The sequence below is a fragment of the Centruroides sculpturatus genome, unplaced genomic scaffold (assembly GCF_000671375.1).
Source record: "Centruroides sculpturatus isolate CEXI.00-Female unplaced genomic scaffold, Cexi_2.0 scaffold42, whole genome shotgun sequence".
Classification (NCBI taxonomy): domain Eukaryota; kingdom Metazoa; phylum Arthropoda; class Arachnida; order Scorpiones; family Buthidae; genus Centruroides; species Centruroides sculpturatus.
This window is the reverse complement of record NW_019384399.1, coordinates 1,172,424-1,190,761: the sequence shown is the minus strand read 5'-3', so window position 1 is coordinate 1,190,761 and position 18,338 is coordinate 1,172,424. Positions and strand designations below refer to the sequence as shown.

Sequence of the window (18,338 nt, the reverse complement as noted above, 5' to 3'; positions counted from 1 at the left end):
GATTTTTGGTCCGAAACAACATACAACACCTGTAATAAGCGACCACTTTCGCGAATGTACTGGTCTAAACTATTGTAAGAACCCATCTCAACGACGTTTCCACCTCCTAATATAATGAATTAGTCTAAACTCTCATTTGAACCCATCTCGGGCACTTCTCCCACCCTTGAAATTAGGTGTAGGTGTTAATAAATTAGTCTAGCAACAAAGGAAATTCATTTCAGTTCGTTGGAAAATGTCCGAAATGCGAAGCGCTGTCGTTAGAAGATTGTATTAAAGTTATCACAACAGCAATTAGCGGCGAAGTTTAACTGTGGGAAAACAAAATTTATTTTACCCTAAACCTACAGTACTTTCCTTGGGGGGTGTAAAATATTGTACACGATACAATTAATCGGCTGATCTCATTGTTTGATAAAATCTATTTTTATTTATTTATTTTGAAGCTCATACAGTACACGATAAATAGTTTCTGTATCAACCTACCTTATTTCCACGATATTTTTAGAAAAATAATATCCAAGTAATTTTCGCAGGCAAAATATTCAAAAAACAATAAACGCATTAATGCAAAAATCAGTTTTACTTCTTTTTTCGATTCCGCGATTGTAATGAAATCATATAATGAGAAAAAATAATAAAATCGTTTTATTTTTAATTAATAATTTTTCTTATTGTACTTAATTAATTAAGAAAATATTTAAAAAATACAGTATTTTTAAAGTTGAAATAAGATTAAACTAACGAAAACCAAAAGCAAAAAGCAAAGTGATGGAGAGATAGGAAGCGCTTGTATATTGATGACATAATACACGTAACTGAGGACCGAACGAAAAGAACCGAGTCAAATTAATTAAGTTGGAAAAAAGAAAGTGTGCGTTATAATCGAGGAAATGCGAGTATTGTATTAATCTTTAAAATATTGGTGTTAAATTTGCCTTATAATATCATGACGACTCCTGTAAATCGGGTTATCTGATAAGAATAAAATACAATACCAATATAGCCCTATCATTGAAAAAATTCGCTTATTTTTGCTCGCCTCGAGTCTTGCTTAGTAGAAATGTCTAAAAAGTGCGCAAAATACGTGCGGAAATACGGTATTACTGCACCACCTGTATTGGACGACCACTTGTCTAAAAGACCACTTTTTGAAGGAACCGTGGGTGGTCGCCATAGACAGGTTTTACTGTATATGAATCAGAATATTCACCACCCTTTGATATTGAAGAAATCTCTGCTACTCTTAAACAAATAAAAGCTGGAAGCCTCTGGAAATGATGGTGTCCATCCTGAATTCTTGTTACACAGTGGCAAGTACACTAAGTAATGGATGGCTCACTTCTTTACTGACATCCTACAGAAAGACAATGTTCCTTTAGCTATGAAACAAGCTAAAATCATAGTTATCTTGAAACCTGGAAAACCTAGTGTTAGACCAGAGAGTTATTGACCTATCTCATTCTTGAGTGATGTATAAGCTTTTAGAGAAGATTTGAAAGATTCTATATTATTATTATTAGAAATCAAAGATTCTATAGAGAGGTCTTTGAAAGATTTGATCACATCAAATATCTGTAAAAAATTCAGATTTTGGATGAGTAATTGAACACAAGTTCAAAAGTTGGAAAATTGGAAATTAATCTGAAGATGGGGTGAACAAGTCCCCCCAAAAAAATGTTTAATCTTGGTTATATTTGGTTAAAATTTTTACTCCTGAAATTTATTAACATTGTTTATGGTAATTTTAATATTTATGGAGTCAAAGCTGACGTCAAGAAACAAATTTTTATCTCAATGTATGGAATAGATTCTTGTTACTTTAAGGCTTAAAATCTTAAGTTTTTACTAGCCATACCTTCATTAAAGTGGATTTATTGTGAGGGAAATTAATGATTGATATTCCTATATTTATAAATTTCATCTTCATATTTGTACATCACATCAAATGCATAAACATGACAGACATTTTCATTTATTATTCATCTTGTTTCTGTAGTTAACTTTGGATAATAACTATTATGCTGACCATATGTCACCTTGTTTACACACTGCAAAGTGGCCTTTTACATTACATGAATAGACTTCATTCTTATAAAGAAATATATTATGCTTATGTAATACTTCATTATCCCATACTTGCTTTTCAGAGTGTCAATTTATTGACTTTAAAGATCTGTTTTAAAATTTTGAATGCAGCATGTTTTATTAATATATGGTATACTTTATGTATTTGCGTGCCACACACACTGCTTATTATAATCATGGATGTTGATATCAGTCATATTAACATTATCAGAAATAGCATATCCCAACAGATTTTTATATTTATATATTTAATTAAATGTAATACCATCAGTCATGTTTACATTTATTAATTTACTTCAAAATGTATTTTATGTGAAAATGGCGATAGCACCAGAGGACGTTTTTTTTACCATATTTGCATTTTATTGCGGAGGTAGTAGCCTGTAAAGAAAGGCCGCCTCCGTGTTTGTAAAATTGTGGACTGTCAACTGGAGCGAACGACGGATGAACAAACAGAAACAAAATATTGTTAAACGTTGCAATTTTACATTTATATATTTAATTAAATGTAATACCGTCGGCCATGTTTATATTTATTAATTTACTTCAAAATGATAAATAGACATAAATGAAAACAAAAAGATTATATATTATAAAGTAACTATTCACAAATCTGACCTCAAGGCATTACACTATGAGCCTTCTCCTTCCCTGTATATACAAATTGTTTTGCACGTGTATACCATCGTATTTCCATGTGCTATCCAACAGCTCCCCTTTGCGGCTCATGTCCTCCTTTTTCCACTTTCAAACCTCCAACCATCCCACCCTCCTAACTTTTCTTCAAATCACTCTCCTTTCTTCCTTCACCCATCTTTCTTATCTTTTAAGGCTACACCTTTGCATACAGCCTTTTCTTTTACATGTATGTATGTATGTATGTATGTATGTATGTATATAGAGATTGTTCCACATAGCCCATATTCTGAACAGTCCAAGAGAAAAATAATCTGAAAGAAATGGAAAGCCTAAAAGATGGGATAAAAAAACAAGTTTGGTTATGATTAACTTGTGGCAGAACTCTTAGGCACAGCCAATCAGAATGAATGGAACCATGGAAGTACAGTAGATCCCCCCTATAACACGGTAGATATGTTCCACGTTATACGAATTTCGCGTTATAGGAATCCTTAAATGCATGAACCAATCACAGCCTGGCACGTGTGCAGTTTAGGGACTACGGCTGTTTGAAAGGTTTTCTTCCATAAAATTAATCGATTCTTGACTAATTCGACTCAACATTTCCAAAACATGTATAATTTTTTGGGAATAATCCGTATAAAGTATGCTATAAACAAAAAATTGTAGGATTACTTACTGAGTGTGCACCGTTTGATGTCGCCATTGCTTAAGCTTGTTTTCATTGCGGAGCAGCGCACCAAATGGCGGCCGCGATTTCTGATAAGTTATTTTTCTGCAAAAAATTTGTTGAACTTTGGAGACATCATTAATAGAAATAAATTTTATGCCGTTGAATAAGAAATGTATAAAAGTACAGTGCTGTATTAGACTTACAATACCTAATTTACATACTGTACAGACAATAGTAAACTCAACTTATTTGCCTAAACTCTCCGTAGTGTGGCGCTGGACGGCAGAAAGTATATATATAATTATAATAAAGTTAAAATAAATTAAGTTAATATTGTACAGACGATAATAATACTCTACAGACGATAGTAAACTCAACTTACCTGTCTAAACTCTCCGTAATGTGTAAGTAGTTCGGCTGCTCGTCTACTATTGGTCCAGATTTGACCAATCCTGTCGCAACATGAGTCAGCGATGATGTTTTACGCGTACCTTTTAGCGTCTTTATACGAATACTGTCTCAATTTTTTTGCCATGTTATAGGGGGGGTCTACTGTATCTGTATAAAAGTAAATGGTCAAATTATTTGGTAAAATCAGTAAGACTGGGAATTTCCAATCTGGACCTAGAAACATTAGCATTAGGGGTAAAAGGAAGATTAGAGAGTTTATTTAGAATAAGAAATACTTTATCTAATTCTTTTAATCTTTTTTAAATGGAAAGAAGCAGCCATAGCTGATATTGGCAGACAATACTCAAGTAGAGACTGAATATTGGCAAAATAAATGGATTGTAAGACTGTCTTTGAGGAAATAATTTTGCAGAAATGCCAAAGAATTCCATGCAGAATAGTTCAACATGTTCTTTGAAATGAAGTTTAGGATCTAAAATGACCCAAAGTTTATTATAAGAATATTATATATCAAAAATTAATTATTTAAAACGATGGAGTCAGATTATTTTATGAAATTCTTATTGTATTGTAGAAAAATACACAAAAAATCAATGTTTCTTTACAATTAGTTTATATAAAAACATATATTGCATTGATTTGAAAAAGTTTACTCATTAAGATGTGAACCAGTGATTTCACAACCATGAGTAAGGCATACTAATGCTAAAACATGAAGTCTTCTATGAAGGGTTCTGCAAAACTTATTTATAAATCACTTAGGATTTTTTTAATTTTGATTTTTTTAAATGCTTGACAAGTTTGCTTTCTTCTTTTGGCTAAATATAGTCCATTCAAAGATTTATCTACAGAAATGGCATTATTGAAATCTTGAGAACCATGTTGTGATCTTCCCTTGTTAGAAGCAAATATGTAATTGTTTTAATTAAAAAATTGCATTGACAATCAGTGATATATAAAAATTGCTTAAGTAGTTAGTAAATAAAAGAAAATCAACGGAATTGAATCAGAACAGTGATAACCATGAAATGTGATAACCATGGGTTACTTGATACTTGATGTATGTATATAGAGTATCAAGTAACTGGATTGCTTAGTCTTGATAAATAGCTTTTATGTTGGATTTTATAAAATAATTTGCCTTTGGCTTTTTTCCTTTAGTTTTTTTACATTAGGTAGTTTAGATAATATATTTTGTTTTTAATGTAATACTTTTTTTTTTTATTTGTGTGTGTGGGGAGAGGAAAGAAATTGTTATTTTTAATGAATATCCCTAAAAAATTTAAGAAAATTTTTTAGTTTTAGTAATTTTTGGCAATTGTATATTATTAATTTTGATTTTGTTATAAATTAATCTAATTTATTTTTTATAACTATGATTTATTTACTGTAAATTAAAAATTTGAATTTTCAATTAAATTTTAACATATTGATTGCTTTTAGTAGCAAAAATGTAAATAATTTAGCAGTTTATTCTATTCAATAGAAAAACTTTATTTATTATTTGTTTCATTAATTTTTTTAAATATATTATAATAAATAAATAAATATATTAAAAATAATATATATATATATATTAGTAGTATATATATTTTAAAGAAAATTATTTTCATTTTCAGGGAAAGAGGAGACATACAAGTTTCAACTCAGGACGTATGTAATAGTGTGAAATCTGTTTATCTACCTGATTATCTTAAGTGTTATTTATTATATTGTGATTTTAAATTTTTTGTCATATAGCAATTCACTTCCTGTTTAAAAACTTTCAATGTTTATAATGCTATCATTTTAAACATTCCATTTGGAAAATTTTTATATATACATATATATATATATTTATATATAAATACATATATATAATATATATGTTGAAATGTCAAATAATAATTATTTCCCAATAAATGGAAAATTCTAGTGTGCACAATTTAAATATATAAATATATATTTTGTGTGTTTGTGTGTGTACACACTTGATTATTAAAGTGGTTCAAAATGAAATTCATTAGCATGTATGTGTATATATATGTATTAGAAGAATATAAATATATACACAAATTTGTATGTACACATACAAAAACATAACATTAATTTAATAATAAATTGGATTCATTCTGATTAATTTGAAAATTGAATTAATAAATGTAAATTTTGATAACCCTTTGTTACACTGAAAGTTTAATAATTGATGTAAATAATTGTTTTAAATAAAGAAATATTTATTTCTGAATTACTTCTCCCCTTCATAATTTTTTGTTCTAAAAAATAATAGTTAGGGTAGAACATGTAAAAATAGTTTTCATATTATATCAGTTTAATTATTACAAAATTTTTATCTAGTTTTAATGTACTGAATTTATACAAGTTATAATTAAGAAGATAATATAGAATTTAATAATCCTGGAATAAGTTAAGCCTAAATTAGTTTTAAATGAAATCTTACCTTCATTTATATTTGGAAGAAACACATTCTGTTTGATAATAGATCATTTTGACCTTTACTGATAATGTATTGGAGTTGTTTAGACTTAATATTTTCATTTTGCATTTTAATAATAATAAAAAGCTGTTTTATAAAACTAAAAACATTTGACATTGTTATATTAATCTAAATCTATGGAATTCAAAATGATTTAAAAAAGAAAATGCTAGAAACCTTACTAAGCTAATATATATTTACTTAAAAATCTGTTTTAATCCATTTGTGATAATTTTTTTAATGTAATATCTAATATGATTTTTTCTTTATTATAATAATTTCAATATTAATGTTTTGTAATAGTTAACATCAATTGATAATTTATTATTATTTAAATATTTTAATATTCAGTATATTTGTAAAATAAAAGATTCAGTTTATATTTAATTCTAAGTAATGAATGTATTCTTTATTAAATGAAAAACTAATGGACATAATAAAATTTTAGGTCTACTATTTACAAATTTTATTATTTAAAGCATGTTGTTATTGAATTTACTAAAATGTAAAATTTATCTAAATTCAATTATAAATTTATTATGTTTGATTTTAATATTATTATTTAACTTATTTGATGATGAACAAATATTCTTTCAATGAAATCTATATCATGATATTCTAAAATATTAGGCCTAAGTAAAAGTATAGTCAGAAAAAATAAACTGTTTAGACAAATAAATAAGTTCATTATTATTTATTAAATTTTTTAATGATTTTAAATTATTGCGTTTAGTAAATCTGACAGCCCTGATCACAAATTTTATTTATTTCCCTCCAAAAAATCTTCTATAAAGTCCAGGATCCATTTAATAAAATAACAAAAATGTTTTATTGGGCTAAAAAATGTACTTACAAAAACAATGTAAACATTTTTGGAGTTATTGTCTGTTTGCAAAAATAAAAAGAATAAAACTAAAATACAAAATATAAAATTTTTGTATTTTGTTTTATTTATACAAGTGCAAAAGTTCTTTGATTCTTGTTGTAGGTATATTTTGGCTGATTGAGCATTTTTGTGAAATGATAACTACATATTTATTTATTCAAAATTAATTTGGAATAGTTCTCCAGTAAGACAATAATAATTTCAAATTATTGAATGTTAAAATATTTCTATTTGTTGTTTGTAATTTTGATTTTATTCCTGGTTGCACACACAAATTTTATAACATCAAACAATGTTATCAAATTAAGATTATTATTATTATTTTTTTTTTTTTGTTTTATAATGAATTTGTCACTCATTTAAAATCTTAGTTTGTCTTTACTTCATATACATTAGCTTGGGTTATGTTACTTTAAATAATTTTTGCAAAACTTCTGTGTAATGGATTGTATTCATCAGAATATTACATATATATTAAAAATATTTTACATATTTAATAAAATTCATTGTAATACAAGAATATTATTTTACTAACATTAAATACATATTGTATACAGAGCAATGAGACCTGAAATAAAAGAAAATATGAATAAAGTAAATTTTTTTACTTGTCTTTTCAAAATAAATAATTAACTTAAGATGTTCAAACAAATCTTAGAAGAACTGAATACTCATGCTGTAATGTATTAACTTCTATTATGTCAGTCTTCTGAATTCATAAACACTTTAAATTAGCATATTTTTTATCTCTTTTTCATCTTTGAAAATAGGAAGAAAAAACTAATGAAACCTACTCTATGAAATAAAACCTTACATTTAAGGATGACATAATTGAGGCAACAATTGGCATCAGCAACTGACTATATTTATCTTCAGCAGTTATTTGTTGAACTGATTTCATGAGATATATTTGATGCTAACCAGTCATCATTGTTTTAATAAACATTATATATTCTCATAAATAATGTATATATCAAGCTATAACAAAGTAAAATAATATTAAATTTATACTAAACTTTAAAATTGATTATTTTCTTATTTTATTTAGTATCTTGTTTTTCTTCAGTTTGTTCTATGCTCTTTCTATAAAAGGTTGTTACATATTTACAGGAAATCCTCTAATTCAAACTCAGATAATTCAAAATACCATTAGTTCATAACTATACTTTTGTCTTGGCTGGGGATATAGAGATTTACATGTTAAGTATAAGTAATTCAGTTAGTTAGAAATATGGCTACTTTTGTAATTTGAAGTGAAAATTCTGTCCAAACTGTGATATGCATATGTTAACTTTTTCATTTATATTGAAGTGTCTTCATACTATAAGGGAACAGTAGAATGAGAACAATTCTAATCTGGTTAATATGACTTTGCTTTTACAGTAACACATTTTTAGGTGTCACCTTACATATGGACTACCCGTTTTTTCTCTTATTTCATAAAATACAGTCGGGTTTTTGGATTGCAAGATTGGGCTACAAGTAGCAGACTGAGATTTTTAAAGGACTCTAGGCTACTACTTTTGGGCAACTTTAAAAATAATTCGGGCTACATTTCAAGGAATTTTGCATTACTTTTTATAAAACCTATCTGGCAACCTGTGAGGTTCTCACTTGACACATGCTGTTTACCTGCAGTTTATTTATATTATTAATTAATGAAAAAATCATTCTGTATACATAGCCATATTCTGTTTGCTTAATAATTTATTAATAGAATGTTTAAATGGCATTTAGCATATTGTGCAGAAATATGGGAATCTGGGATAATTTCAAACTTGGTGATTTGAAGTTGCAATTATTTCATTAAGTTAAAATCTCACTTGACACATGCTGTTTACCTGCAGTTTATTTATATTATTAATTAATGAAAAAATCATTCTGTATACGTAGCCATATTCTGTTTGCTTAATAATTTATTAATAGAATGTTTAAATGGCATTTAGCATATTGTGCAGAAATATGGTAATCTGGGATAATTTCAAACTTGGTGATTTGAAGTTGCAATTATTTCATTAAGTTAAAATCATTTTGAAATAACGAGGATTTCCTGTAGTAGGGTAAAAAATAAACTGTATTTTTGATGTATGCATGTTTGAACATCATCTCATATGTTAGCATGTATCTGACACATCATAGATGCTTGTTTGAATTAGAACACAAAACATCCAAAGTACTGGAATATGTATGTAAGTCTATGTTGTTAGAATCTGAAATGATGCATCGAAAGCAAGTGAATCAGATTTGCATCAAACTTGATTAAATGCTTCAGAAAAGTTATTTTTATCTACTTAAACAATTATGATAATTATACCATGTTTTATACCACAATCATATGAATAGTGAAAATAGTCTCATCTCTGGCAAGCAAAACACTGGTTTGTCCATAATGACAATATCTGGTGCATCATGTCTCCTAGTTTGTGAATATTAGGTGAAATGATAAATACTTTCACATAGATAAGTACTTTCACAACTTCCTTATTTATCTGACCATGCTCCTGCAGACTTTCCTGTCCTAACAAAAATGAGAGCTTTATTAGAGAGTTTCAGATTCAAATCAGCAGGAGGGGAAAAGTTCCATATACTGTACCTTAGCTTGGAGGAGTTGACTGTTTCCCATGAGGTAATGTAGAATGTGTTGCAACACTGTTTTAATAAGTGTTATGAACATAGTAGGAGTATGTAGTTGCAGAAAATGATTATTTTAAAATATTCTTTTGTAATACTTGTACTATTAACATATTAATAAGCTTGATGTGTTTTTGACTCTCACACATTATTGGTAAATATATACAGTGGTACCTCAGGATACGAAATTAATCCGTTCCGAAACTGAGATCGTATCATGAAAATGTCGTAAGGTGAATCATCTTTTCCCATACGATTACATGTAAAACCAAATAATTCGTTCCAACACGAAAAACATACTCAAATTAAAGCCAAGTAATACATTAAAAAAAATAACTGTAGTAAGAAAAACAAATGAAAAATGCGAACTAATGTAACGTCGTATGGTGAGTTTTTGTTCGTATCGTGGAGCAAAAATATGTTCGAATTTCATGTCGTATCCTGAAAATTTCGTATGCTGGGGCGTTCGTAACCTGAGGTACCACTGTATCAATATATGTTACATAATGTATATGAATTATTCTAATGTAAAGATTTTTTGTTTTATATAAATAAATTTTAAGTAAAAATGTTTATACTTTAAAGTTTTACTTTGAGTGAAAATGAAAATAGCATTAAAAAAATAAAGTTAAAATTTACAGAAAAGCTTTAATAATAAATTTAACTACAGTGTTAATTGCAAAAAGGATGGCTTGATTACTATACTGTGGAGCCAGAAATACCTTACTATTGATCACCGTGTAAACAAAATACACTGTCATGTAACACTTTCCAATCAGACTATATCAAATCTGGCTGCCCAATTTTCTTCAATAAATGTTTCAATATCTATACATAGCAATCACTGATAACAATTTTAAATTGTCATATAACACTATAATTTGAGCATAAACTTTACAGAATACAATTTAAGAAGTTAAAAATCCAAACTTAAGATTTTTTTTTTCAAGACTTCCTTAGTCCCATCTTTAGATTCAGATAAGAATAGAACATTTTAAATTTCAAAACATTGAAATTAAAAATTTTTTGAATGAAGAGTTTGATGAAACATTCATTCAAAAAAAAATTTTTTTGAATGAATGTTCTAATTATTATCAGTTTTAAAATGAATATTTCTTATTTTAATTTTTAATTGTAGCACCTTTGAAAATGTTAAGTTGGATTTTGATTTCTTAAGCTATAAGCTAATTTCTCTTATAAAATTAAAACTTACAGATTATCTATCTTCAATGGAAGAATGATAACTTATGTTATGTTACCAATTTTTACAACTTTTGAAATTTTTTTTTTATGTTTGATGGTCACCATTCTTATTTATTTGTCCCATTTCACACACACATTGGAAGTGTCAACTTTCATTCCCAATTTGTTAGAAGACTATCAACAATATATAAATTCAAAACATAAATATGAACATTGATTTTCACTAATAATTTATTATTTCTTTGAATATAAAATCAAGATTGTTTTTTCTTACCCTGCAAATAATGGAACAAATTTTGACTTTTTTTTTCCTTGCAAGTCTGTGATAATTATGGACATTATTTATTCTTTATTTATGTTTATCTTTTTAGTCTCAATATCAATCAGTAGTCATGCACTAATAAATTTCTCACTTTTACCCTCAATTCACTATTATAGATTCTTTTCAGTCATTTTTGAAGATTATTTACCGTATCTTCTGTACTGTTTTTAAGATGTTTATTCATACTTGGTTACTGTTATGTTTTCATCAATACATTTATATTAGGAGAGTTCCATGCTTATAAATAACAACAAAAATTTTAAGTTTATATTTCATTGGAACTTTTTCCTTTGATACTTAAGGATAATCTCACCAATAGAAGCATATATTCAGATTTAAAATAATAGCTTCTTCTCATTGATTATTGTATAAGAATGAAGTTTGTTTTCCATTTGGTTATCAAAATTAAGTTTCTAGATTTAAGGAAGGACAATTTCAAAGTTAGAGAATTTTTTTTTATGTATTTAAGACAAATAATTAACCATAATTTATATATTTAAGACAAATAATTAACCATAATTTATATATTTAAGACAAATAATTATCCATAATTTATATATTTAAGACAAATAATATATAAATTATGGCTAGTTTTATAGTTTTGAAGTATAACTTTAAGACAGCAAATTATATAAACATTTAACATTTTTAGAAGCCAGATTGTAATTTACTTTGAATGAACATTTTGGAATACTATAATCATCCAGTTAAAGACCCAAATTTATTCTGGATCTGATTTTGGAATTAAGTATTCTGAAAAGTTTATTCCTAATAAATAACAATCTAGTTTAAAAAAATATTCAGTGTTTGTCTGATTTATGTATTGAAAGATGAAGCCAGTTGAATCCAATTATAATTTGTGTTATACTAAACTGTTTGAAATGGCACAATTCTTAGCTATAAATAAATAACAGTGATTTTTTTTAAAAAAGATGAATTTGATATACTGATAAACAATTCACTGAACAGTTGTCTTTTATGATGATAGCCTATATACAGCTTTATTATGGTGAATAATTATATTGAATTATAATAAGGTGCCATGCTCAGTTGAAAAAATTTTGTTTTATATTTTGTTCAAAAGAACAAAATTTCTATGGAACAGCAGCAATAGTGTGGTGATCCTTCTGCAGGTGGAAGAGTGAAGGATTTGTTTTGAGTTTGCCAATTGCCATGGATGCTCATTACTGTGCAGTACAGTAGAACGTCGATTATCCAAAAGTCAATCATCCGAAAGAATTCCAGTCGGCAAATTTAAGTTTTCGCCAGTGCTGTGGTGTAGCAATCTTTGGCTATGTCTTGGGCTACTCAAATATTTTACGTTTTTGATACTAAATTAACTTCTGAAGTATAATTTTTTATTGTTTTTATATTTTTCAATATATTTATTTTGTTTGTACAAAATAAAAAATATAATTTTTAACGATACAATAGTCTTCGTTAGGCTTAACATCGACGAAAATTCAACGCGAAGCGACGCGCAACGGAGAAAAATGTCAAGATGGGATAAATTAATATATTTTTTCGTGCTTAATAGGTTATCTGAAACATCGATCTTCCGAACAACCCCAGTCCCCTATTGATTCGGATAATCGACGCTCTACTGTACTAATGTACTCAGGACTTCAGTTCTTGAAAAAGAAAATAGAAGTTATTGGATATGTTTAGTAGTGAGAAGTCATTTATAACAAGAAACTTTTTGTGTATTTAACCAGCTTTAAGATGAGAGATTAGAATTTTTTTAATTACTTCAGAATGTTGTTCCCACACTTTGATGAATTATATCATACTCTGAAAAGTACCCTGCAGAAACTAGAAGACACTAACATGAGATTGGCTATGGCTTTAATAGAAATAATTGTAATCCTTAAGGATGTGTTAACCATGCATTATCTCACAACTGCTGCCTTTATTCATAATTGCTTAATATGCTGCAATAGCTTATAGGTAATCACTTGGTGTTCTGATGTGAGCAATGTGACTGACAAGCCATGACATTTTCTTGCCACAGACTTTCTATCAAATGTGAATTCTTACATTTAAATTAAAATGCCATAGTAATCAATTTAGCTGTTGTTCCACTTGTACAAACCGATCATTATTTTCAGATTAATTTCTTGCAAAATTCTTAGGAATTTAACTAATTCTTCATTTTCTCGGGCATTCTATTAATTGTCATTGATATAATTTGTTTCTAAATTCTCCCATTTTGTATACAAAGAGCTGTAAAACCTTTGTATGCTATTTTGCTTTTGTGAAATGCTCATGCAATGCAGAATTATTAGAAAATGACAAACATTTTCTAGAGTATCAAGGCCCAGATAAAACTTATCTTTGTTGAACATAATAAATCAATAAATATTTTTCTTAATTGTTGCATTTAACAATAGTTACTGTTGTTGTTCATGTAGGAATATAAAATCACAACATACTATATGTTTGTAACAATAACAAGAGTCTTTATTTGCTGAGATATGCCTTATGTTTTTCTGTAGACCCACACATTTTGTATGTTACTGTGATACCTTCTGTTGGCTTCAATAAATTAAAACTGTAACATCCCTCAATTTCAAGGGTGTAGATTATTGAAATTGAATTAATACAAGACACATTATCAAACACTCATCAAAATTTGTCTTTGATAATGTGTCTTGAACAGATTGAATGTTACATTAAGTCTTGATTGATACATATAAAATCAACAAAGCTTTAGTATTGGGCAGCTTAACCTTGAGCATTTAGAGGTTGGGCAATAGTCATATAATTCTAACAGTGTAGTACATTGAATATTCCAAATTGTTTTTTTAATTGAATGTATCTTGAGCATATAGTGGCTATTTTTGAGTATCACCTTTGATTTCACTAATGAGGACACAACCAAAATTTAAGATTATTTTAGTAACTAAATTTTTAATAAAGTGTGTCTTTATATGAATATATAGTATTTTGATCTTTTACTGTTCTTGTAGTTTTCAATCATACTAATAGCACTTTGATTCTGTATTCATGATCATAGTTATTTCCTTTCCAAAATTCAAATTCAGATACAATTACTTGAATGTTTGCTAGTTCTGTTACAGTTGCTGCCAAAGCTATTTTAAAATTAGTTAAACATTTTTATCATAGAAAACTTTTCTTACAGATGACAGAATTAAAATTAAAACATTTGTTATTAACCGAAAATTTGTTCTAGTGGGTAGTGATTGTTTAGTTGACTACTGAGGTATTACTGTATTTAATTAACACAATTTTAATATATGTGGTAGCATTGTTGGATTGATTAATTGCATTAACCAAGGGATACCTATATTTGATTTTTTAGTCACTCTACCCTTTCTTTGCTTACAATTTAGTAATGATCTCTGGGCCTATAAATAACCTATTATTATTTACAAAAGAATATACAGTAGAGCGTCGATTTTCCGAATCAATTGGGGACTGGGGTTGTCCGGATAACTGATATTTTGGATAACTGATTTACGTACGAAAAAAAAGTTTAACGTATCCATGTCGAAATTTTTATCCATTGCGTGTCGTTTTGCGTTGAATTTTCGTCGATGTGAAGCCTAATGAAGGCTATTGTATCGTTAAAAAATTTTTTTTTTAATTTTGTACAAACAAAATAAATATATTGAAAAATATAAAAACAATAAAAAATTATACTTCAGATGTTAATTTAGTATCAAAAACGTAAAATATTTGAGTAGCCCAAGACATAGCCAAAGATTGAAGCGTCACAGCACTGGCGAAAACTTAAATTTGCCGGCTGGAATTCTTTCGGATGATTGACTTTCGGAAAATCGACGCTTTACTGTAGTATCAGAACACTACATCTTTGTAATAGTAAAAAGAGTTTATTTGCTGTGGTGTTCCTTATGTTACTTTATTATGCTGCCCTCTGGCAGCTCCAATACACTAAAACTTAACAGTTACTTCACTTTAATAGATAGTCACTATAGTACTTGAATTTGCATGTCATAGTGTCAGATGATTTCTTCTTTTATTAATTTTATTTATATTAAAATAGTTTTTTATATGAAAAATTGTTAACTTTTAAACAGAATTTATTGTCCTAATTTATCACATCAGAGATTTGAACATTTGGGCGTAGATGTTTGTTTTAGTTGAATTTCAATAGAGATTATTATTTGGGTGTTGCTTTAATTTTTACTTATGCATTATGCAGGTTCAAAAAAGATGATAATGATGTAAAAACAATATGTTGTTCTCATGAGAAATGGAAAATCAAAAGGCATCATTCTAAAAGAAAACAACAAATTTTTCTTCTTAACAAGCAAAAAACAACAAAGTATAAACATCAGGTACATGGTTTGGTAAAGTGCCTTTAATATAGCTGAATAAACAAGTCAATGATACAGCCCATTTCATTTGAAAAGGACTATGTCATTGCTTTGCTTATCCAGCTGTATTAAAGTCTGTTTTACCAGGCAAAGTACATATTGATTGCCAAATGCTTTTGATATTTTCATGTTTTCATTATATAATAATTCAGTGTGTTTATTTTTAAAGTTATTTTAACATCTTTGTACAGAGTGTTTTATTTAATCAAGCCATTGGAATAACTTGAAAAATATGCATCCTGCAAAAAATTCATTAAATCAAAAGTGTTAGACTTCAAGAGGACCACAAGATGACACTCAATTTCATTATCAATGGTGCTAGAATTAGTGAAACAGGGCCAACTTTAGTTTCTTGAATGGAAACCCTCATTTTTTTATTGTCTATTATGATTCTGTGTAAAAAATAAACAAATTTTTATCTGAAACATTTTTTTTCTAAAAGATGAACTTATCAGAAGTTATGAGTGTTTGAACTTTGAACCATGCATGCTTATACATTTATGGATATCTGTGATGTTCATTGAGAAAAAGGAAGAAAAATAATGCAAATCAGTATGATGACCCTGAAGATTGTCAGACTTGACTTTACTTGACTTATTTGTGGAGATATTTAAAGATTGTGCCTATGAATGGGAATCAACAGCTAGAGAAGATATGATCAGGATAATTGAACAGCTTGTGCAGTACAAATATACCATGAAATGTTATGCTAAAAATGATGAGACACTTTAGCAGATAATTGATTTATTATGCATTCAGAAAAATGAAGATATCTGAACATTGTTTGCAAGAAAACTGAAAGCAAGGAGACTCATGTTAATTAAGCACTCTGCTAAAAGTTTAATTAACATGAAAAATATATTGAGAAAATTTAGGATGATCTTGTGCTGAGTTCAAAGACAAATTTTAAAAATCAACTAAGATCATCATCTCTTTATAACAAGCTTTTGTTGGATTTAACATACAGTGGCATGAGTTTTTGTATCAGTTCTTTTTTCAATGAACTTTGCAGATATCCAAAGATGGCATGAATGGTGTGGCAGCTGTGTAAAAGTTCAAATGCTCATAACTTTGATATGTGGCATGAGTTTTTTAGAAAAATTGTTTCAGATAAAAGTTTGCTTGTTTTTTATGTAGAATCATAATATGCAATAAAAGTTGGTGTTCACATTTAAGAAAATGAAGTTAACATTTTCACTGACTGTACCATCATCTATAATGAAACTGATACTTTTTGATTCTTTGCAGACACACTAAGGTGACATATATCAACACTTGGCAACTTATTGACTATTTATTCAGTTGGGACACCTTTTACATTACGCGAATCAGCTTAATAACAACAACACGGTTTCATCAGAATCAAACGAAACTGATACTATCATCTTGTGACCCCTTTGAAATCTAACATGTTTAGTTTAGTTCTTTTTATGAGTTATTTCAATAGATTAGATTAAAATGACCTTGTATATTTTATTTTTAATGTATTTAACTACATGCATATTTTTTTATTAGAATACTAAGTAGTGTTTTATTATTATTGTCTTAAATATATATATATATATAAAAATATTTAAATTAAATATTTATATATATTTACTTACTTTAATTATGAATGTCAATCATCTAATCTTATCAGAAACATTAGGATTAAGTTGCTATATATTTATGTAGTAACACTTTTGGACATATTTAGGTAATCATGAAAACAAAATAATGATGTCAAATACAAATTTCAAATTTTAAAAATTTTGAATTGGTTTGTTATAGCCTTTCTGAATAAGTAAATAAATAATTTTGTTTCCTAAACATAGCAGCCTTGTAATTTATAACAAGATGTCAAGTTTTATGAATTTTTATAATGCTACCAGAATTAGTTATATTCTAAAAGAAGCAAGTTAAAATACACTTATAAAATTTTGCTTATTGAAATCAGAGTTTTATAGTTACTATTAGCTTCAGATAAATAGACATTTTAAGCTGTCTTTTTTATGTAATTAGCTTTAATATAGCTGACTGGTAATGCATATTTAAGAATGATATTGATCTTAATTCAATGCCTTGAACAGTAATTCAAAATTCAGAATAATGTAAATTCCTAGCATTTGCCATGTTTTCTTGATTCTAACATGTACTCAATTTTTGAGATGTTAAAACCCAGAATGGTCAGCTTGTGAATATACAGTAATGTGTGCACTATATCACCAAATACACAGTTGCATTAAGTTAATGTATTTAAACAGCAATAAATGCGTTTTTGAAAAATGTTTATTGTCATGTTTACGTTGCTTTACAATGTTCACATTTCTCAATAAATTCATTTACAATTGATTCCATTATCAAATATAGAATATTAACTAACACAGAATCACAGTCAAAAATTACATAAAATTGATGTTTTAAGAGATTTTGTATTGGTATGTGCCAGCATAAAATTTTCCAGATAAATAGTATATTGCACTGAAATATTATTATACATACTAGAAATAGGTGCTGGTACATGTAGATTTTTACCTACCCCTGGTGACAAATCGTTGCAAAACAAATTTCAATTGTAAAATATCCAAAATTTAAACTGAATTACTGGAAGAAACACATTCTAAGTCTATACTGATAACATAAACTTGTAAATTGTCAGGTAGAATGAG

General features: G+C 27.6%; 1 protein-coding gene across 1 annotated transcript in view; it reads left to right on the top strand.

The window, feature by feature from the left end:
* The window catches only part of LOC111618570 (E3 ubiquitin-protein ligase RBBP6-like), a 169,765-nt gene that overhangs the window by 55,016 nt on the left and 96,411 nt on the right, over positions 1 to 18,338 (top strand). The window contains exon 4 of the mRNA XM_023360128.1: positions 5,431 to 5,464. Coding sequence (XP_023215896.1) covers positions 5,431 to 5,464 — 34 coding nt within the window. The remainder of the gene's footprint in view (positions 1 to 5,430; positions 5,465 to 18,338) is intronic.